General features: G+C 39.9%; 1 protein-coding gene across 1 annotated transcript in view; it reads right to left on the bottom strand.

Annotated features, from left to right (window-relative positions):
• The window catches only part of LOC126399704 (growth arrest-specific protein 7-like), an 86,167-nt gene that overhangs the window by 8,157 nt on the left and 55,160 nt on the right, over positions 1-22,850 (bottom strand). Inside the window, exons 6-11 of the mRNA XM_050059884.1 lie at positions 20,181-20,270; positions 16,416-16,531; positions 16,130-16,204; positions 10,498-10,576; positions 4,319-4,447; positions 3,532-3,655 (exon numbers count right to left, since the gene is read on the bottom strand). Coding sequence (XP_049915841.1) covers positions 3,532-3,655; positions 4,319-4,447; positions 10,498-10,576; positions 16,130-16,204; positions 16,416-16,531; positions 20,181-20,270 — 613 coding nt within the window. The remainder of the gene's footprint in view (positions 1-3,531; positions 3,656-4,318; positions 4,448-10,497; positions 10,577-16,129; positions 16,205-16,415; positions 16,532-20,180; positions 20,271-22,850) is intronic.

Genomic DNA, 22,850 nt, shown 5'->3' with positions numbered 1-22,850 from the left:
GCACAGCTAACAGTTGTTAGTACTTTTAACAACAGAGTTGAGCCATTTTGGTGTCCGTGTCAGTGTAAGTTTGCGTGGACAAATAAGCGCTCGGTGTTAGCCGCTGCTGTTGTGTTTAGGCTGTTCTCATGCACTATTCGTACGTTTTCCTATGAAAAGTAATGCACCAAAATTCATACATATTCCACATAATCACAAGCCAGAAATGTATGCATAACCCACATATTTAGGAAGACTACAATTATATGCACGGGCAGAAGGAATAAAGGAAGCAGTTCCCTTAAGGAGGCAGGTTGGGGTGGTGGTGGTCACAAAACACAGGACTTTACCAGGGAGACCAGTTTCCAGAACTGTGTGAACTGAGTCATTTTAAGGCACATCCTTACTATGTTTCTGTTCATAAACCTAACCCCAGTAACTTACTTGACTAAAACTAATAATAATAATTTAATGCGAGTACTTGGATATGGATATTACATAAAATGCCCATCGCTAACATATATATATAAATAAGCGCACACATGCACAAACATGCACACACTTATATAGATATACACCCCGCACTCTGTTCCAACACAGGACTAAGAGTGCAGCAGAAAAAGAAAAAAACTACTGTATTGAATTGAGCAAGAACGTGTTTTATTGCTTATGAATTCAACTTTATATTTGTTAGAGGAAGTGTTATTTATTCTTTCAAAGTTACAGTCTTACAGTAACATGCATTTTAGTCCCACATTCAGTCTAAAAAGATTTGATAGAGACCTCTGTTTCCAGTAGAATTTCACTCAAGTAGTCAGCAGAATAAGTCTCTCTCTATAATGTAGATGAAATGACTTTGTGGGATGGAATTGTTTTGCAGCCAAATTATTCATGTGCATGTATGTGTCTGTATCTTCCCCAAGGGACTGTGGAGTTAGTCCACACCCACGCCTCTCTGCAAGTCTGGTGTGAACGCACAATGTTTCTGACCCCCCTCCTTCTCTCCTCTCCCATCCCTCTTAAAAAAAAGAAAACTCCCAGTCTGGCTCGAAGTGCTGATAAAGCTCATGACTCATGTAAAAGACAAACACAGTATCTCAGTTCACAGCCGATCTCGAGTGACCGCTTCAATGAAGAGCTAAAGAAACTGTGGAGGAGGATAGTAAGTTAACCGTTTGCTATCAGTGGAGTCTGATTTGTAGCTGGACTGGAGTCAGCGCTGACACAAACCACTGTGGATCATCTTCAGATGATCTCTTAAAGGAGAGAATCCTACATCTGGTGGGGAGGGACTTTTATAGGTTGAATGATGAAATCCAGATCCAGATATCTGCATTTCAGAGTACTATCGCCTTCCAAACAACATTTTCTTTGCACATTATATTTAGTAATTCAGATAACATAAATGTTTGTGCAAACTTCTTTAAAGGCACGGCCAAAACCCTAACTCTTTGGACAAGAGCAACAAATCCTCACAGTGCCTGACCAGACAGCCATGAAATTCATGGTCCCCAGAAGATGATTCTAATGATTTTAGTGAGCTATTAGGTATAAAAATTCTCCCCTTCTTAACTCTTTGCTCCATTATTCATAGTTCCCTTGAGGATGTATCTTAATGTTTTTGGTAAAACTCCAGATCTTTCTTTCAGCACAAAAGCTACAGAGCAGATTGCAAAGACATTTCCAGAACTCATTCTTACAGTGTACTCTTTCTATTTTTAATACTCCATGAGGTTTTTTCTAATGCTACTGTCAGACAAAAATGTAATTTTTCCCCCAAAAATATCTAATAATCCATCGCACATGATGCCATTAAATTAACAAAGCAAATTAAGGTTCCATAGAGGATGAACCCTTTTGGCTGTAATGGCTCCATAATCTGTAGTACCCAACTCAAAACAAACTTCACATATTCAGCTACATCATCAGTATGTGTTTTGTTCTGTACAGAACATTCTTTTAATGGGGTGTAATAAACATTGCAGCCTCTAGGGGGCACTCGTCATGAACTACTGTAGCTTGTGAATCAACAGCTTTCACACTGGCCAATTGTGAACATGCTAGGCTAGTCAGTCACAGTAGCTCTTCAAACTTGTTAGTTTGCTAATTGTCAGTTAGCTAATTTGTTAGCTGGGTCACTAAAGGGAAAATATGTCACAATGTTCACACAGGTTTTAAAGACTTTTTAGTACTATCAACTCCTGTCCGGTGACATGAAGGTGCTGCCCCCTCCTGTGATTCCAATTTTGCTATTCATATTTTAATGAAAAATTGTTTTTGTTATACATTTTGGTGACATAAATCATACATTAGTAGAGTAACATGGGATGACTAATAAAAAAAGCGCTGCCTATAGTCTGTCTGTGTGCAGAAGGGTGCACTTTTCGTCACCTGATTTTCTTCGTGGCCCCTGATTGGTTGATACTCCACACCAAATGTAACAGGTCCGAAAAAAATGTTGCCAATCTGGGCAATTGTCCACCAGTTTGGGTGGCTTTAGGATGGATTGTGTTGGTGAAAATTAGCTTGAGTGGGTTGACAAAACTTTGGCCTGGTTTGCCATGGTGTGGACATTTTTCTAATTTCTATCAAAATTCATAATATTTTCCTGGCAAATTATGATGTTTTTGAACCAACCTGGCAACACTGCAGTAGCTACAAGGCTACATGACCAGGATGGTCAACAACACGCCTGCCAGCTTCTAGCTGGTCGGACCAGCTACTAGCAATGATTGCTAATATAAATCAACAGTTTACTGAAAATAATACAGTTTTGAAAAACACATTATAAGGTTAATGTCTACTGGTCGTCTCCGGGGACCCCTATACAGCCAACAATGCCACCTTTGCCAGGCAACATCATTCAGAGAGCCATGGATGACAGCAGGCGAGTGGAAAAAAACACTGACACATCACCAGCAATATGATAATACCATCCAAAACACATGATTCTGGGGATACATAACAAGACATACAACAACATAGCAAGAGCTCACTATAGTGCCGTAGCCCCAATAAGAGGAACTGCCCCTGTCTCACAACTTAACAGAAGCATGCCCACTCTTGAAGCAGTTCATACTCCGATAGAGAAGAGTTTAATAAAAGTGTATGGTGCAACATAGCTTAGCTACAATAGCTTCCTCCATTTTGTAATCTCCGGCTTTCCTGTCTCTCAACGGTCAGCACAACAAGTACAAAATTCTTTTGTTTACAGAGCTGCAAACCTGACAAGAATTTGATGACATTCTGGGGTTCAATGTACAAAACTGTTTTGGAGTCAGCTTGACTGTCCTTTAGGAGACAAGAAGCAATAAACACAATCACACTAAAAGTTCTGTTAACTGCATGAGCAGCACTAAAATTGAGTGAAGTTAAAATTGACCAGCACCAGCAGTCAACAGCAACTTCTGCTCGCACCATATGTTTTACATCCACAGACATATGAGAGCTTGCAGGGCAGAGCTCCCTCCTTCCTGAAACAACAAACACCTGAGTGAGACTGTGACCCCGCAGTAACCCTGCAGTGTGGACTTTGACCCCGCTGGCTCTGACCTGCTTGTGTGGATTTCCTGCGTGCCTTCTTGATGTCTTCTTCAATCTTGTTGCTGAGTTTGATCTCCAGCTGCTGAGTCTTCAACTCCAGCTCTTTCTGTCTGTCAGCCAGAGCTTTACGGGCCTGCCGGAGATAAGGTACTGTAGTCAGAGACACACTCAAATCTCACAGCTGCACATAAAGAAGTATTTTTATACCAAAGCAAGATGCCGTCCTATTATCCTACTATAAAATAGTCTGCAAGTAGTAAATGGCCTGCTTTTAAAGTTCTATCTGAGTTACAGCCAGCATTTTTTTAACTAACGTGTAATGTCCTAGAAGCATCATTGCAATTAAAGTGATAAAAGTTTGCTTCCATTAATCACAGTGATAATGCAGTCTCCTACACACTGTCGTAGTATTCATCTATCATCCAGTGCCTTTGACAGCCAACATAGTCAGTATCTTATTTCCTGTCCTGCTTTAAATGTTCAATTGTCCATCAGATGAGTTTATCAGAGAGAAACGGTTTTGTCCCGTCTCCCAGTGAACGCTGCTCAGATGACAGATGATGTGAGACAGATTTGCAGTTGCCTTCAGGCTTCAGCCAATTGCTTTTCATTGTACACAAAAAAGCAGGAAACATTCCAGGGACGGGAAACAGCCGTCTGCTTATGGAAGGGATGTGGAATTTTAATCACCAGCAAGATGATTCCTGAAATCCTACTGCTGCCGAGCGCAAGGACAGAACTGTGTTACATTAGAGTTGCTTTTCTTGTTCTTATATCTATATGTGTTCATGTGTACCTTCTCCACCGCTGCATAGCGACCAACCAGCTGCTTCCGCAGGTCAGCGATGTGATGGTCGAACCTCTTCATGTCTTTCTTAAAGTTCTCCCTGAAGGTCAGGAAAGGCTTCTCCACCTCACTCTGAAGCTGCTCAAAACAAAACAATGATTCAGAATTAAGCAGCAGAACATAATGAAAGTCCATTTAAGTGGAGTTCTCCCTCGTGGGAACCTCATGTCTTTGAGCCAATTTAAAAGCAAAGGGTCTCCAAGGGTGACAATGTATCACTTGCTTTAGCAGCCATTTTCCTCCCAAGAGCTTTATTTAATAATGTTATCAACATCCACAAGAGTTACCATGTACAGGACTTAAAGTGGCATTAAAGGAATACTTCACACCCCAAACAACCATTTGTGTATCAGATACTCAACCCATGTAACACTGAATTCAGGTAGAAAACGTTTTTCTTGAATGCCTCCAGTGAACAAATACTCCAAAAACTGAGAAAAGTCTTCATGAATTAAAGTCATAGGGGTCCACGTTTAACAACAACAAACAATCTGTTTACAAACTCTCGCATAAGTCGTGCTGTAGGATCCAAGTATCATTTATCCAGTCGTATGCTCAGTACTCAGTACCCAAACAGACAGTACTTTCCAATGGGGAGGTGAACTGAAAGTGAAGATCAGGGATGCTCTCTTCAAAGCCAGACTTCATCAACAAAAACAGTAATTTTACATTGCTAAATACAATAGCTGCTGCTTTATCACCCGTTTCATTGGTAGTTTGTTTGTGTTATTGTGTAACTTGTGTGAATCTGAACTAAATCTTTGAAACACCAAAGTTACACAATAACACACTAACTGACTGAGGCAGTGGTAGACCAGAGGCTCGCGTGTAGGGAGGTAAATTACAGTTTTTTGTCAATGGAGTCTGGCTTTGAGGAGAGCATAGATATATAGTATGTCACATTCTGTTTAGTTACCTGTCAGAAACGTCTGTCTGTTTGGGAAGTACTGAGCATACAACTGGATGAATGACACTTGGATTATACTGCACAAGTTGTGTAAGAGTTTGGAAACTGATGTTTTGATATAGTTTTGTTGTTGTTACACACAGAGACCCCTATCACATCAATGCATCAAGAATTTTCTCTGTTTCTGAATTCTTTGTTTAATGTGGAAGAATGTGAGAAAAACAAAGTTTGTTTGTCAACTAAAAGTCAAAAAAAGTAAAATTAGATAAAAATTAAAAATATATAGCTACATATTTTTTTATTATTATGGTGAGTTTTTGTCATGTTTCCATAACACAAAATTAAAACAATGATTTTCTTCTGTGCTGTTTTTAAGTTTTCCATGAAAAAGGTTTGTTACTGTAACTTTTATAACCTTGTTCAACAAGCTAATCTTTAAAGGCATGTTACCAAAGTTACATTAGCGATGATAACTTTAGCACGCTTATGTTGTCTACTGTAGCTTCAGTGAAAAACACATTATCACATCATGCAACAAAGCTAATCTTTAATCACACATTACTAATATCAACTAACATCAATGCTGAAAAGCTTAGCAGTAAAAGAGGCTCTATGCGAAATTAAGAGCGTATGAGTTGTCTAGACACGGTTCTCAACATGGAGGTTGATGCTAATGGTGCTAACTCAATGACCAGCGTTAAACAATGGAAACAGTGCTGACAGAGCTAACAGTGTTAACAAGGGGGGGACTGGAGAGTGGGCTGTATGCTTCTGCATCAATGCTGTCCCATTATCAGTGGTAACTGTTGTATTAGCATAGTGCAGAGCAGCGGCAACTAATGTGCACGGAGCCAGACCGACCCTAATACTAATATTAAATACACACATTTTTATAAATACTGATAGTAAAGGTATATTTGCCCAATAGTGCTTGAATATTCCACTTTCTGTGTCCGTTACCTTCTAATCTTCAGCTAAAAGGATGTTTAAAAAAACAAACAAACAAACAAACAAACAGCAAAAGCTAACCCATAACTGTCATGGAAGCAAAGGAAGTGACAATTCCATCCATGGCTCCAGGACTAAAGCTGGGATGTGAGGCAATTTTAATGTAGTGGTCACAGTTGGAACTACATGTCATGTAGCATTGCACACTGGTGCCAGACTTTGTTCTGCCGTCCTTACCAGGCCCACAAGGAATCTGTGCCTGCCAATATTCAGTGACACCTCCACAATTTTTCTGCAGATTTTCATAAAAATTGTTACCTTAAAGTAATATTGTCTATCAAATTACAAGCAAAAACAGATTCCACTAAAGCTGGTCTGGTTCACAAATTGCAGATGTGCAAGACTGCAGATTTCATTTGGCTCAAGTCATTACATTATTTTTTTTTCACAAACACTCCAAAATGGTTCTCTTTGTTCTTCTTTTCACAATTTAAGCCATAGATCCAATAGAAATTCTAAATAAGCCCAAAAATGTGGAAGCCTGAGAAACCTTTTCCACGTTTGTCCCTAGTGAGCAGCTTTCATTGGAATAAATGGAGCAGCAATATTCAGTTCTCTAAATACATCCGTGCTTCACTCTGGAGACCCTCTGCTCTTCACATTGTCTCACAGGCCCCGTGTCCCCAAGTTGGACTCTCTTAGCAAATGCAGACCAAAGTTTTGCTTTAACAGGCAAAAACATCATCACTGTGAGCTTCTTCATCAAACAGAGTCACAGTGATGGTGGAATAAAGTAGGCCAGAGCTGCATTCAGCCCCTCAGCTTATCACATTTGGTTGAACAGTGTCATGTGAGGACAGGCTGTTTGCAACAGGACAAATATAGAAAAGAGTTCCTCGGAAAAGTCTTTTCCACCCAGTTCTAGTGTATTTCATGACATCAGGCTGTGGTGAGAGAAAAAGATGAATGAGCATACAGCTGAATTTCAATTTGGCGTCACTCAGAGGTGACGTATTGTGTTCACTGTCCAAAAGCATGCGCAGCTTTTGATTACTTTCAGATTCCTGATAACAGAAAAGAATAAATCTTTCAGGCAACTTTAAGTGTTGAGTGACAATATAAATCCAGAGGTAGATACACTAACTCTTCATGCATATAAAGTGGTGTGGGAGTAAAATTACTTTTTTTCCCAGCAGCAAGTCATGAAAAGAATTTTACTATTTGAATTGAAGTAATGATAAAGTTATCGATCAAAAAGGGAAATCACTTTAATCCTCCCTCTTCATATATCTGATTTAATTATCCAAAAAACATAATTAGTTCCATTTCCTGTCGTCGCTTTCAATGTTATGTCATCATCCTCCCACAGTGAGTTAGTTTAGATGAGAAATGATTTGATTTTTGGAGCCAAACAACAACCAGAACATTATGCATCAACATTGTTTAGCTTCCTTTTCAGATTTTTTCTGATTTCTAAATGTAAATGACACACAGTGTGAAATCTTCCTGCTCCGAGAATGTGACAAGATAATATTATTTCTGAATTGAGTAACTTGTGGGTAGCGAGCCTGTCACTAGTTATATGATCCCTAATAAGCAATGTGAAGTTCCGTCCCAGCAGTCAGTGATGAATGAGATCTGCTGCTCCCCCCTACAGTCACATTGGAAGCAATCATTCAAAGTTCATTTCCACTCAAATCCTTCCTTCTCCTTCAAGAAGCTGGAACTGTGCCGCACATCTGTGCATCTCTGGAGGATAACATCACCGGCTCCATTTCCTCCATCAGTCCAGCTGTAATCCTGGTCTCCATCTTTCCTCTTCCCTCTCAAAACTCCAGAGACAAACCCATCTAGCGCTTCCACTTCACAACCCTTAAAGTAAGAGCAGCTCCCTTTGGAGCCAGAGGTGGAGGTGAAAACTTGAGTGAAGTTCTTTGACTTGAAGCACTAAACACTGAGAATCTTTCCCATTAAGAGGAAGCCTCATTGACTATGTTTACATGCACAAAGTATTCCAGTTTCTGCTCTTATTTTTCGCAACAGACAATATTCCTACTAAGCTGTTTACATGGCTAAAGAAAATACATATTCCACTAATATTCTCCTTCACATGCAGCCATCCATACTCCAATGACTTGCCTTACCATGACATTTATCATGTGCCATTTTGTTTCTTTGCATCAAAATAGGATTTTTTCAGTTGTTGTTTAACCATGCAAACATAGCCTCCCTCTTTCCCTCCTTTTACCGCCTTCTCAAAAAGGTCACTGTTGCGATATCTGCACATATCAAAAAACCTGCTGATATCCATAGTTTTCATAATATTCAAAAACAGGTGTGTTTCTTGTTCTGACCAAAAATGAGGGCTTTTCTTTTGGGCATGCATCTCTACCCCACAGCCTTGCAAACTGTTAGCAAGTTTGTGTACAACGCATCCATGACAACCCACAGAGCCACCCTGGTCATCTTTGGAATAACAGTGGAATATTAGTGTGCATGTAAATGTTTTCAGTGTCATATGTATGTGCTTCAAAGAGCCATCAGGAAGCCCTGCACTGTATATAATTACATTTGAAGGCAGTCTGTCTGCCCCGTGAGTCACATGTGCTTTCAGCTGCAGAGCTCAGTCAGGATGGAATCACATACTGTATGAGATGTTCTTTACTTTGTGTAATGCTGATCATTTTTTTGCTCTAAAACTTTCTAAAGTATGACATATTGTTACCTTTCGCATAAGATTAAGATTTCTCTGCAGTTTCTTTTTTCAATTAACAATTCTTGTACTTTTCACACGCTCTATAATTGAACAGTGGGTGTCCTTTTTTCACAGTCATGTAGTTTCAGAAATGTCGCCTGCATCTGTAAGTGTCTTCAGCAAGGAGAAACGGCTGCTGATTTAGTTCAAGCCTGTAGATATTGCACAGTATATGAAAGACAGACTGTGACTGCTTGTTAATGTATTAGGGATGCACCAATCCACTGGATCAGAATTGGAATTTATGCGGTTTTCTTTATGTTACTTTAAATTATTCCAATGAGCTCCTCACAGAGAGGAAAACAGATTATAACACTGAGGGAAAAAAGTACAACACCAGCACTTGATTATCAGCACATAATCTGACTAGCGGATCAGAATCTCAGTTCATTCCTACCATGTCAATCATGGCTCTCATTTACACTTTGCTGCATCCAAACATAAAGTTTAAATGTCACAATAGTTTTCAACCTAGACCCTATTTTCCCATATTTTTGTTCTAAGTTACTAATGAAGACATACAATTTTGAAATTGGTCCTTTATTGAGTGACAGGGCGGCAGCTGCCAGCCACAAAACAGGCTGCAATGTAACCACTCAGGGTAATGCACACCATCAATTTAAGTCGACTTAAAGTGTTTGTTTTTGTCACTGACAGGCTCAGATTGTTCTTCAGTTCTGAGCCAGGGGGTGGCAGCTGGCAGCGACAAAACAGGACACAAAGTAACATTTAGGACATGTTCACAATATCAATGCATGTCCACTAAAAGTGTTTGTTTTTGCCACTGATAGGCTCAGATTGTTATTCTAAGTGTCTGACTTTTTCTTAAAATGTAAGATCCTTTTTGTCAACCTGAAACAGCCCCTAAATCACTATCACCAACCCAACCAGACATTTTGTCATAGTAAAAAAGTCGAAATCAAATCAAAACTCATAACAAAGGTCTTGGGTCTTCTTTCAGCTGTTGTTGTCAACAATCACCAACTCCATAATCTCCATAAACCCTTAATTCACCCAGTTAGATGTGAAAATATTCTGTCATGATACACGCTAAAATTACTGTTTACTTAATTGGAGTCTGGTGTGATTGGATATGGCAATTTTGGGCCTGTTTCTGGTTAAACAAAAAGGATCTTACTCTTACATAAAAAGGTCTATCTCTGTAGGGATCCTTTCCATGATGCTATCAGACACTTAGAATAACAATCTGAGCCTGTCAGTGGCAAAAACAAGCACTTTTAGTGGACATGCATTGACATTGTGAACATGCCCTAAATGGTTACTCTGTAGCCTGTTTTGTCGCTGCCAGCTGCCACCCTCTGGCTCCGTACTGAAGCAGTTTCAAAACTGCTGTTCCAATTGTTGAAAGTACACAAAAACACTTGACACATTCAAATGAATGTGAATCATTCATAATTAATGTGGAGAAATGTGCTTCACATTCAATCTTTACAGACATGAATTAACGGAATTTTAGGTGTGAGCATCAAGCAGGCGGAGAGAAGTGTGATGAATTACCTTTGAGGAGAACTTTAGGTGAACCTCTGCTTCGTCTGCCAGGCTCCTCTTCAACTGGGCCCAAGCCTCCCCCAGAGTCCTGCACAGATATGAAGGAGGGTGTTTAATATCTTACACAAGAAAGGACCACACACACTTTTCCATAAAGACATGCAGGGAGGGCAGAACGTGTCCCTCACACACACAGACACACGGGGCTCAGCAGCAGAGCTGGTGCAAAAGTTCACGCATACACAAGTAACTAGTAAATCTCGAGAGCTGAGCTCGAGGTCCACAGCCAGTTCAACAGATGATTAGGATGTGTGAGACATGAGATATGGCTCACAGCTGGGGGCAATAACACCGACAGGGCTTTGTAGATAAGCGTGACAATTAAGTTAGCCGCTGCACATTGTGTAATAATTAAACGTAACTTGTCTTTTTAACAGGCCACACATTTGTTTTGATTTGCAGAAAGTGAATGTTTCATAATGAGCTTGAAGGCAGAAAGCCTCTTCATATTCCCTCACACTGAGGGCTGTTAAACAATCATCCAGCAGGCAGACAGTCACAGCCACCAGGCCTGAGGTCCAGAACTGACGCTCTTTATGGGTAAGCGGGTTACTTCAAAGCATCGCTCTGAATGGAAGACATGTGTGGAATTCCCTCAGACTGACACCCAAAACATTCCTGACACTGTCCGAGTGAAGTCTAGCACCTGCAAGTCTACTGCATCAAAAATGCTCTAAAAAATTTAGTTTTAACAATCAATTTCTGAAATATTTTCACATCCCACAGTTAACGATAACTCTTGCAGTTAGACAATTTAAATCAAACTTAGACTTATTAAAATATTCTTCCTTTTAGTTAGTCACATTTAGCTGTAACAACAGAGTGTGACAGGGTCAGATTCGGTGCTTGTAACTTCAGTGTCACTGCATGTTTACAGTTTCCTGCTTTGAATCTATACATACTATAGTGACCTAACTTCTGAAATCATTTGTGCACAATCTCCCTTATTTAATCTTTTCTACAGATTTGCTGAACACATTCACAATCATGGAAATGCCGTGATATCTTCCTAAATAACACCTACTTTTGGTGCCACGATTCCAGTTTCGGTGCCACATTGCGGCTGGAAATGCTGCTACGTCTATTAAAAAAAATACACATGGTTTTGTCGCCACAACCACCGGTGGAAATGTACTAATGTCTTGCTAAAAAGCACCAGGTTTTGGTGCCACAATCGCAGTTTGGATAGATCTTGTATAGAAATGCTGCAGTGTCTCACAAAAGACTTCTGGTTATGGTGTTGTCGAGTTTGGTGCCACAATTACAGCTTTGGTCAAAAAATCATGGCTGGAAAAACTGCTACGTCTTGCTATAAAACATTTGGTTTTGGCACCACAACTGCGGCTGGAAATGTGGTTTGTTTGGAATGGAGTTGTGAGTATGAGTAGAAACAGCCGACGTGACTGAACAAAGAAAAGAATGCCACCTGCAGAAAATTTAAACTTTAATTCAGGTGCCCTGTAGAGTTTACATTTACATTCAGTATGACTCACCAAAACATACTGTGTGTATCTTTGAGGTCTACCAAACATGTTAAATGTATTTCCTTCCTCATACAAGAGTTTCAAGTTCAACACTTTAAGCAAGTGAAGAGGCTGTTTCATGGTCGAGCAGCTCATACAGGTACAGTATGTTCTCCATCAGAGGAATGATAACCTTTTTTTCTTTTGTCATGATTTCAAGTTTAAAAAGTTGCACCACTCTAAATGCTATTCACACAGTAAATTACATCTGTCATGTCTCTACAGTCTCATAGTTCCCACTGAAAGAAGGTCACTTCCCAACAAAATACTGTATCTCAGAGAAAATGTATCTCCTGCCATGTGCTCCCTCCATTCAACAGAGCTGATACAGTGCACGATTGGTAGCATTAAACGTGGTCACATGCCTCACGGACACATCTCTACCAAACAAATGGTAAATTCAGGAATAAATAGACGGCTGGTTCTGGGCTGCGGCCGGTCGGATGGACGGAACTGACCAACAAAACAGCGATTGTCCTGTCTGACAACAGAGCTGGTCTGAGGGAGAGAATAATGAAAGTATTGTGTTGCACTTTTCTGGGTGTGGGCAGACTGAGCCGGATGGCATAATCTGGATTCTATATGGGACAATTCCATCCCACTCTGGCCCTCTATTACCATGCTAATAAGAATATAAGCATGTAAACAGTGCAGGGGAGGGTAAACCCAGCTCAACCTTGTTTGCAGAGTGTCTCATTTGCACTCTTTTCTTGGTCTAATGTAAGTGTTTAGATGTGAAATGAAGTGTACTGAGTAATCATTTCTATACAGTGCTGGACCTAGCACATTTGGCAACATATGCAAGCTTCCACTGGTGCCCCCTTTATTGTTATTATTATCATTATAATTATTATTAGTAGTATTTGAATGATATTTTATATTAACTAACAATTATTAACTAAGAACAAGAGCTTATGAGGAATCAACTCAGGAAGAAAAACTTTGCTGACAAAAAGTAAAAATATATAATATATAACAATATATAACTCACTCTAAACTGCATGAATTCTATTTATTCTGAAACATTTCTTTCTCCATCTGTGCATTTATAAATGAAAAGAAGTAAACTTCATTTCCAGATGATTAACACTCATTATCACTTGGCCTCTTGAAACTGTTCTTTTTGAGAGTTTTGTTGCAGCTCGTGATGCGTCAGAGACATTTTGTCGCGTTGCTACGCGCCCTCACTGTGTCCTCGTGGAATCTCTTAATAAAGACGAGTTCAATAATGATGCCATCGGCGGCGTCCGTACAAATCACAGCTTCTTCTCTTCTGGGTGTCTTTAGCCCACCGTGCCCCTCTCAGCTTCCTGTTAGTTTACTTTCCATGTTCCTGCGTCCCCTCCGAGAATCAGACAAAGACTTGTCCTCAGCGTGATATCCCCTCTGCTGTCAGGCTGGAGAAAAGAGGAGTGGTAGCAGACTCTTTCTCCCCGCAGGGTTTCCCTGCATTCCCTTTCCCCTACAACCCCCAACACACTCACACAACTAAATGTCTGCCTTCTCAAATCACATTGCCCTTATCCTCACTCTCACCCCCCCCTTCCTTCATTCTGTACCTCCGCTGCTCTGCTCTCTCTTAATAGCTGAAATATGCTGCAGGACAGAGATCAAAGCATCCAGTGATTTACAGGAAGGCCATACTGTTTCACAGCATCACTGACAGGGCCTCCAGACCCACACTCACACTGGGATGTCTCGCCTGGTCGGCGAGTTGACTCACCGAGGAGCTGTCTGCCTGACTGGCTGATTGGCCGACTAATTCGATATTAGCATTAATTTCCACCTTCCAAAACCATTCAGAACAGACTTTAAAGAGGACCCTTGATGCTTTTCCATATTTTCGGTCATAGACAGACTGCTCTGAATACTCTGTTTGAAAAGTTTTTTCTACTTTGGCTACAAACTGATGTCAGATCATAATGGATTTTTTTATATGGTAATCTACATGCTAACACCAGTAGAAGGGTGAAGCTTAAAAAGAACACCAAAAGACACCAACTCAAGCTATAGTTACAAGGTTAACACTGACATTGGTTGAGAACCATCTGAGTATGGCTGTTTTTCTTTAAAGCTGCAAACTAGCACAAGCACCCTCGGATGCTATTCACCTAGAGATGGCAACCAACCAATTACAGCTGTAAAGGTTGTGCAGACACATGGCCAGGGGGATGACTGGATATATGACATCTGGCACATTCTTTGATTTTCTATTTTTGGAGCTGGACCGTTCATTTGGATCACTGTTAAAATTTACATATACCATTCAGTTATACATTGTACCACACTCTCAGAGTGCACAGGGTACTCTAGGCACAGATGAAGCAGCAGAACAGCAGACGCAGTGAAAGCATAACTTAACATTCATGCTGAAACTGCTGATGTTTTACTTGCACCAGGATCGCAACTAAGCTTTGAATAGTTTATGTGATTGATCATTCTTCCAACTATGTTTCCAGATTAACTGTTAAATTGATAAAACGTCCGAAAATAAGATTGCTTACTGCTTAAAAGAGCATATTTGAAAGAACAACATTTAAAGATATTGTCAATATAAAATGACATTTTTGCCTGATAAATTAGCAATGTTTCTTTTCATTAATAAAAAACTATGACAATAAATTTTCATTGACAACTTATTTTCCACGGCAAAGACGAGGCGTTGACAAGCTCAAAATAGATCTTTGATAATAAAAACTATCAGGAAATGTATGTTTTGTTTTCTTTGATGAGACGGGACTAAAATGTTAGTGGCGGACTGTCATTCATTCAAAATGAGAGGAAAAGAGAACTAAATGATGAATTATTTTATTAAACTCATTTAAAAAATGTGTTAAATCAAGAAGCTGAGAACAGCTATGTTTGCAATTATTTTCTGATGTCATATGACCGGTATGAGCTTCGAACAGCAACAGATCAGTAAACATCAGTAATAGTTTGATGCTAGTATGTTTCACTCGAGCTGTAATTCGGCAGTAAATAAGCTGCTGTGTGTGTCTGACTGTGGATGGAGGAACTGTTGGATGGATTTGTGGAGTTCGTGAGCTAGTTGCAGCCGTGGTTGTTAGCAGCTAGCTCCCCTCATTAGCCACTAAACCATAGCAGCAACTGCCGGATGTGACAGGTAGGAGACTCGGTTATCTGTGAGTGTAGCTATGCTGCGTGGAAATAGTCTGGACTTGGACTTGACAGAGCTGAAAGCCCAGTTTTAATCACAGACTCTGCGTGACGACATGAGTTTAAACCTCCAGACTAAAACATGTTGCAGATTCAGAAAAAAAATCAGGCTGAAATAAAGATATTTTTCTGCTTTTTAACAGTGAAATCAATAAGTCAGAGTTTACAGCAAACCTGGGTACAAATCCTAGTTGTGTAGTTGTCTCAAATCAATTATTTATGGTCTCAGTTGGGGAAAAAAAAATGTCTAAATAAAATTTGATGCAACCTGAAGCCTTGATTCTTATTTCTGATAACTGTATTAGTCCCATTAAATCAGTTTGAAGAGAAAAAAAACATTCTGACCAAAGAAATGATGAAAGTGGACTAAAATGTAATGACTTTGTCGACTAAAACACTTTGAGTTGTTGTCTAAATCGAGACTAAAACTATGAAGGATAAAAAATGGCTTAAATGTGACTACAGCTTAGAAGCAGTTTCATCTACAGACTAAGAATAAATCTAAAATAGCTGCCAAAATTAACACTGCTTTTCAGCCACTTATGCATTTTCCCAGATTTTCAATCATCTGATACTGAATCTCTACAGCGTCATGGCTGTTGCTCTGCAGCTGACCCCGACCTTTGACCTTCCTGGGAAGAAATAAATCCTCTATGGTGCAATAAAGTATCACATTTATATTATTTCAAAACACATTGTGGAAGAAGCCCCAAACACATAATTTACAGCCTCCTCATCTCTAAAGCAGCTGAATAATGGAAAGACTTCTTTTCCAAATGTTGACGTGTATTTTTTTTCTTTTGATTCACATCTTCCATGCAGCCGTGTGTGTGACAAGCTACTCTGTGATGAGAGGAGGTTTGTCCTTCTCCTTCACTCACCCTTCTTCCTGGCTCGCTAGAGGGATCTGGGAGAGCTTGGAGAGATTCTTGGCGTACTCCTCTTCTATCTTTATCCTGAGAGGGAAGTAGAGAGTTTCATTACCACACAGCCTTTACGCAATCTGACTGTTTCCATGTGCGTTTTCTGTGTTGTGCAACACACTGATGTACATGAATGAGCATAAAAAAGGGGAAACGGTTTGTTTTAATGACAACTGTATGGTTTTCATGGTAACGTGAGGATAAAGTGTGAAAAAGGGGAGCCGGCTGATGAAAACGCTGATACCTTTCTCGTATGAACTCTGCCATCTCTTTCTGCATTTGTTTCCCCTTCAGCTGTTTCTGCAGTAAAACCTCGAATCCTGTGATGCAGCCGTTGCCCTGGGGATCCTTCTTATCAGACTGCAAGATAAACACAGCAAGCACACGAGAAACGCATTGAACAAACAAACACTTGGTGACAAACATGACAACATCACACCTTGACCAACGAGCTCAGTGAAACAAATAGCCTGCTGCAGGCTCCCTCAGATAAAGGCTGCATTAACACACAATCAGGCAAGTCCATTTCTGATATGATGGAAATAGTAAAGTCATGACTGAATAATGTATTTATGTTGGAGAAACATACACTATAATACAACTACATACACTGTAGCAACCTGGTTCGTGCAAAATCCATCCCAATTGCATGCAGCAAGTCAGTAATCAGACTTTCCCTACCCCTGACCTGTTTTGTAACAATTTTAAAGCTGCACTGATCAATATTCTTACGTCAACTATAGATGAAACAAATATCTGTAATGTGAAAAGTCTCCCTTGTAGGGACACATTTTTACAGAATTTTCAGCCGACTCTGCAGTTTGAGTGTTTTGGTTTCAGCGAGCCACAAAATGAACCTCCTCCAGCTGTTTTCATTAATAAATGCTCTGATAAACCCACTGCACACTTCCTGCTCAGCAGCAAACAGCTTTAGTTACAGTTAGCAGCCAGCTGGGGAACATAGTGAAGCATTTCACAGCTAAAAAGACGGATATTTTTCCTTGGGAGCGTGTGGAGACCAAAACAGAGCTAAATCAAAAATCAATTGTTTTCCTTTTACCTGTAGTGCTATTTGTCAGTGTGGTGCTCAAAGTGCCAGACCTTGATGTCAATAGTTTCACGTAGGAATGACTTTCTTTCTACCAAACCACACCTGCCAACCATACTAAGGAAGGAGGAGTGCATCTACTCATCGACAAGAGGCTCATGTTTGTGACTTCCAGGTGTTTTTTGTTGTCATTTGTATGGCCCTTTGTTATCATTCTGTTTTTCTGTCCTCTTTTTGAATTCTAAGGTTTCTCCCTGTCTGTGAATGCAGTGCAAGCAAACTTTTTAATGATTTTTTTGTTTTTCAACAGCAGCAGCAATTTGTTGAGTTTGAGTCCAGGGGTGGATAATTAAGGAACAACCCGATTATCACATTCAAGACTTCCTTTCGATCAGTCTGTGGTTGGATGAAATAGGTTGAAATTCGCTTTCACGGATCTTGGCGCTCTTCTGCTCCATCTATGTGCACGAAGTACACTCTGCCGCAAAAGAGAAAGAGAGAGAGGAGGACGCAGCTCCAAAACTAGAAAATCTACGTGTAGCGGCAGATGATGTTGTTGTGGGGGTGTGCCACAAATAAATAAACTGATGGGAAACCCTGATCAATGGCAATCTCCTCAGCTGAGCTGTAACATTAGCTAGCTTAGTGGTACTAGGTGAGCTAGCACTAGATACACGTTTCCTTCTAATCAGTGATATGGTTGGTGGGTGTGGTTCACTATAAGGAAAATAGTTCCTATGTGACTCACAACAAGGTGGATTATCTTGAGTAACCAGGTCATGATTTCTGGAAAGAGACATTGCTGTTGAGTTTTTTATATGTAATTCTTTGGCGCTTTGAGCACCACAAGCAGAGTGCTCATCTAGTTCCATTATACTGGGGAGAAGGCAGACATCTCTATGGCTGATATCTTCAACATTCGGCATCTCACACCAAAACTATCTAGATTGATAATTATCACCACAGGTAAGAGGAAAAATATGTGTTTTTGATTTTTGGGTGAACTGTCCCTTTAATCAATACTGGACTTACATTTGTCATGTAGACAGAAATGCAACCCCAATTGCTAATGCTGAGCTACGCTAATTAAATTTTCTAATCCCAATAATGGGTTTCTTCTTGACAAAATATTTAAAGAAAAATCCGATTAATGCAGAAAGGCAGCAGTGAAGTGGTTACTTAAGAGCATGTCCATAAACTGATTATAAAGCCCGTCAACTCACACCAGTCAACATCCTGACAACAGAGGCTAAAGCCAAGAGGTTTGAGGGTGACTCTGGTCCGACTCACGTTCTCTTACCACAGTGTTGCCACTCCTGTGTGTGTGTGACTACACACCACACCTGGTAGAGATTACACTGCAGGGGTGGAAGATGTCCAAACAGAGCAGCAGAGGCCAGCTGGCTCTTTGCACTGCAGCCAGTTACATGTAATGTATGATCTTACCGCGCTGTCTGTTGGACTTTATTAAAGCCTATGCTGATTCTCAGCGTGCAGCACAGCCAGGATCAGATGAATATGGAGTCATGTTGAAAGATGAAAAGGAACCGGTATTGTTTTTACCCGTACAGACTCTTGGGATGTTCATTTAGTAATTTAGTGGGGAGAGCAGCAATGTCAACAGCAGTAAAATCATCTTTAGAAAGGATTGTTTTTCTTTCTTCGGTTGCTAGTTATTCTAATTCCTCAAAAGTGTCCTCATCTAGATTCTCTTCCACTTCCCTCTGTTTCCTCATCTTCCTGGTTTGGGGGGTTATTGTTCCAAAACAGGGCATAAACTAAAATGAGACTTTTTAATATCTAAATTCTTAGTACCTAGTGAAGTGCTGTAATGTAACATTTTAAACCTTTTACTCTCTTATTTTCAAGCTTTTATCATTGTCACTTGGCATGTCATATATATTATATTTTATAGCCCTGCCATATATTACTATTTTCTACTCAGAAATGCCATATTTTTTTGTATCTCAGAGGCACTAAACACCTTTACTGGCAGCGGTATTCTCACTACAAAGCCTTTTTCTTTGTGAATAACTGGATAATATTATATACTAATGTATCTGAATGGAAAAAGGGCTAATTTTGTTGTTACAAAGATTTAAAGACATTGCCATGGGGCATCACCTTAGTGCTTTCAACAATTGAAAAAATAAAAAATACATGTGATAGTTGAGCGGTGAACTGAGATTTTGGACATCACTGACAGGCTGCATGATTGTGAGCAGAAAGTACTGTATGGACATGGACATGACATTTTTTTGGCTCCACTGTGGGAATTTTTTAGGGCATGTTATAATGCATTAATTTCACATTGGGACATACAAATAAAATAGTAAACATATGGCACTGTGTCATAAATAGAGAATGGTTATCTGTGTTTTCAGCTTATATTTGTTCACATTTTGGGGTATGTCAAACTAGGGGTGCAACAACTAATTGACTAAAATGACTGACACTGAATATTGTTGGCAACAAATGTTATCATCGGTTAGGTGGGTCTATGCTATGATACACGGCACACACAGTGACAACGTCTCTAAAGGTGGGGGCCATAGTGCTAAGTAAACCAGCCAAAGCTGCGACTTGCGTAGCTCACATGATGATCATTTTAAACTCATCACTCATGTGATAATTGATGGATTAATTGATTATCAAAATAGTTGTTAGTTGCAGCTGAGACCATCTGAGACAAAAAAAACTTCAGGCTGTTCTCATAAACTGTTTGTACATTTCCTACATAAAGTAGTGCGCCCAATTTGATTTCTAAATTAATTTCATCAGACAAACTAAAATAACTGTGATGAAGCGCTGATTCCAGTAGTATGTGTGTGACGACGAGTTGCCCAAGAAGAAGAGTTACAATGTTGTTAGGGTGCAGGACTTTATCCAACTACTCAGGAAAAAAAACTGCAGTAGACAAAACAATAACATGAAGCCTCTTAAATGTTGAGGTGAATTTACCCAGAAGTAGTCGCAGTAGCTCCATTCGGTTGGTTTCAGCAGCTGTTGCTCTGGCATGCATGCAGGCGACGGGAACGTCACGCAGTTAATCTGAGAGGGAGAGAGAGAGAGAGCACCACAGGGAGGCCACTTTTTAGTATCGTGATAGACAACTTTGCTTTGATGCCACTGTACTATACAGCAGCATTATTAGTGCTCCATGTGTTAGCAGACAGTTTACAGAAACACACACAGACTTCTGTTCTGGTATTAAAGGTAGTCTCTGCGCTCTGTTGCTTTGGCAACACTCTCATCTGGGCAGCTCCGAGAACACACCAAAGCAAAAAAGACATTTCCAATCGACCCAGCATTGTTGATTCACTTTTCTCTACTGGCCCCGTCCTCTGGGATGCTACTGTCAATGCAGAGCCTTTGTGGTTCTCAGCCTTTTCGGGACTCATCGTTCAGCTCTCTACCACAACACTCCGAACTTCTACTTTGGCCCACAGCAATCAGCAAAATGGATTCCCAAAGATTGCCTTTAATTATCTTGGTGCAGCTAATTGTCTGCTGGCTCTCCCAGCAGCAGTGATGTTGAATAAGTTGGCTGCAGGGCTCCCTGCTGTGAGCTGCTCAGTTCTGCTCTGAGGTTAAACTCAATAGGACTGTGCATGTCACTCTAGTACTCTCTGTGCTCAGGGTTTGGTGCAGTGCTTTTATATTATTCCTTTCATTTAAAGCTCTAGGGTAGTAAAAAAAAAAGGTAAAAGACAATCACCTCTAACCTCTCCACTTTATGAAATGCATTCACACAGGATAATACAACTCTCTGAAATCACAGCTGCTTTGGATACAAATGCACAAGGTTAGGGTTTGACAAGTCATCACTTTGAGGTTTAGCAGAACAAAAACTCTGAAAATGCCAAACTTGCTCTGCAGATTCTTCAGCTGACAAATTAGATTTTTCATGACAAGGAAAGAAGAAAGCAAAGCAAGAAACAAATGGAATGGGAAGAAACCACAGGTCTCAGAAAGAAAACAAATTTAAAGCCATGTCCTCATAATAAAGATACAAACAGACACAAGGTTTAGCTTCAGACTTCAGGGCAAACAAAAGGAGCTTTATCTGCTCTCACATTCATTCCAATTAACCTCAGGAGGTAAACCGCCTGCAGCAAGGATGCACTGTTTCTATTTAAAAAACTTTAGTGGCACCAGTGAACACTCTCTAATGTCTAATGTCAAAGCCTTTTAGAGCAAATCGACAAATATGGTTCTGCTGATGACTTTTCCAGAGCCAATACTCAGATTGAAATACAGGAAGAAGAAAAAAAAAGACCCCTAATTCAACCTTATCTTGGCTTATGAAGCTTATAATTTTCTCCTATTTAATCACTGCTGAGGTCCAGAGGTCGACAGCTAGAGGGGCTTTAAACTGACCTCCGCTTCCTTTGGTGAAGATGAGGGCAAGGCTACTTCCAACAGTCTCAAATGAGGGGATAAGTTTGTTTGCACTCACATACATATGCCAGAAGAAAGTGTTGGCATTGTGTGTTTCATACATGTGACTTAGTTTAGATTACATGTATATGAGCAGGGCTGAGGATGGGATGGTGAATGATGTGACCAGACTGCTGGTCAAGATCAACAAAAGCAGGCATTTTGGGACATTTGGGCATTTGGGACATGTCCAGGCACGTTTGTAGCGACAGAAGCCAGTATTTTTTAACAAGAGTTTAGGACATTTCTAGGCATGTTTGTAGCAGCAAAATCGAGTATTTCTTTACAAGAATTTGAGACATGTCCAGCTGGTGTTTGTAGTGACAAAAGATGTTTCTTGACAAGAGTTTAGGACGTTTCTAGGCATGATTGTTGCAGTAAAGGCTTGTGTTGTTTATCAAGAGTTTGGGACACCTTCCAGGTATTTTTGTAGCAGCATAAGCCTGTATTTTTGAATGAGAGTTTGGGACATTTGAAGCCATGTTTGTAGCGACCAAACCACATATTTTAAGCCAAAACATAATGTTTTTCTAACCCTGACCAAGGGATTGTTGCCACAACATGTTAACAATAATGTTGTCACAACATAAAATTGAAACATGAAAAAGTAAAATTTTAACAAATCCGCTACATATGAAATGTAAATGCAATATAACTCTGGAGATCAGCAGAAATGTACAATACCAGCATTTATTCTGGTGATTGGGTTGGCTTCCAGCACTTTCTTTCATGATCTTTGTTAACATTGTTCAAACAAATGTCCAATCTGAGCTAAACACTAAAGCATGTCAGGCCTGCCAAGCCTTGGGTCTCTTCACTTGTTGTTTGCCAAAGCAGTGCTAACTAGCTAGCCTGCATTACAAAAATGCTTCTCTGTGACTTTTTGCCTGGGACATGTGCATTGACTTTAGCCCCAGTCTTTTAGCATCATAGCATATATGAAGCTACAAAGATTAATTTAAGACCTTTCACAGGTTTTTGTTTTTAAAAGAGCGAGCCAGAGACAGTTTCAAACTAACTCAGGTAACGTTAGCTAGCTAAAGCTGAGCAAATCTGCTAGAGACAGTTGTCTTTTCAGCTCATAAAATCAAGTTGTTTAGTAAAAACGAGAATCTGCTTTTTCCTTCTTTTGTCTGAAATCAAGTAAATCTGCCACTCTTATTATTATAAACTATATATGTGCAGTCCAGT

The sequence above is a fragment of the Epinephelus moara genome, chromosome 13 (genome assembly GCF_006386435.1).
Source record: "Epinephelus moara isolate mb chromosome 13, YSFRI_EMoa_1.0, whole genome shotgun sequence".
NCBI classification, from domain to species: domain Eukaryota; kingdom Metazoa; phylum Chordata; class Actinopteri; order Perciformes; family Serranidae; genus Epinephelus; species Epinephelus moara.
The sequence above is the reverse complement of the archived record's forward strand: the minus strand, read 5'-3'. Positions and strand labels throughout refer to the sequence as shown.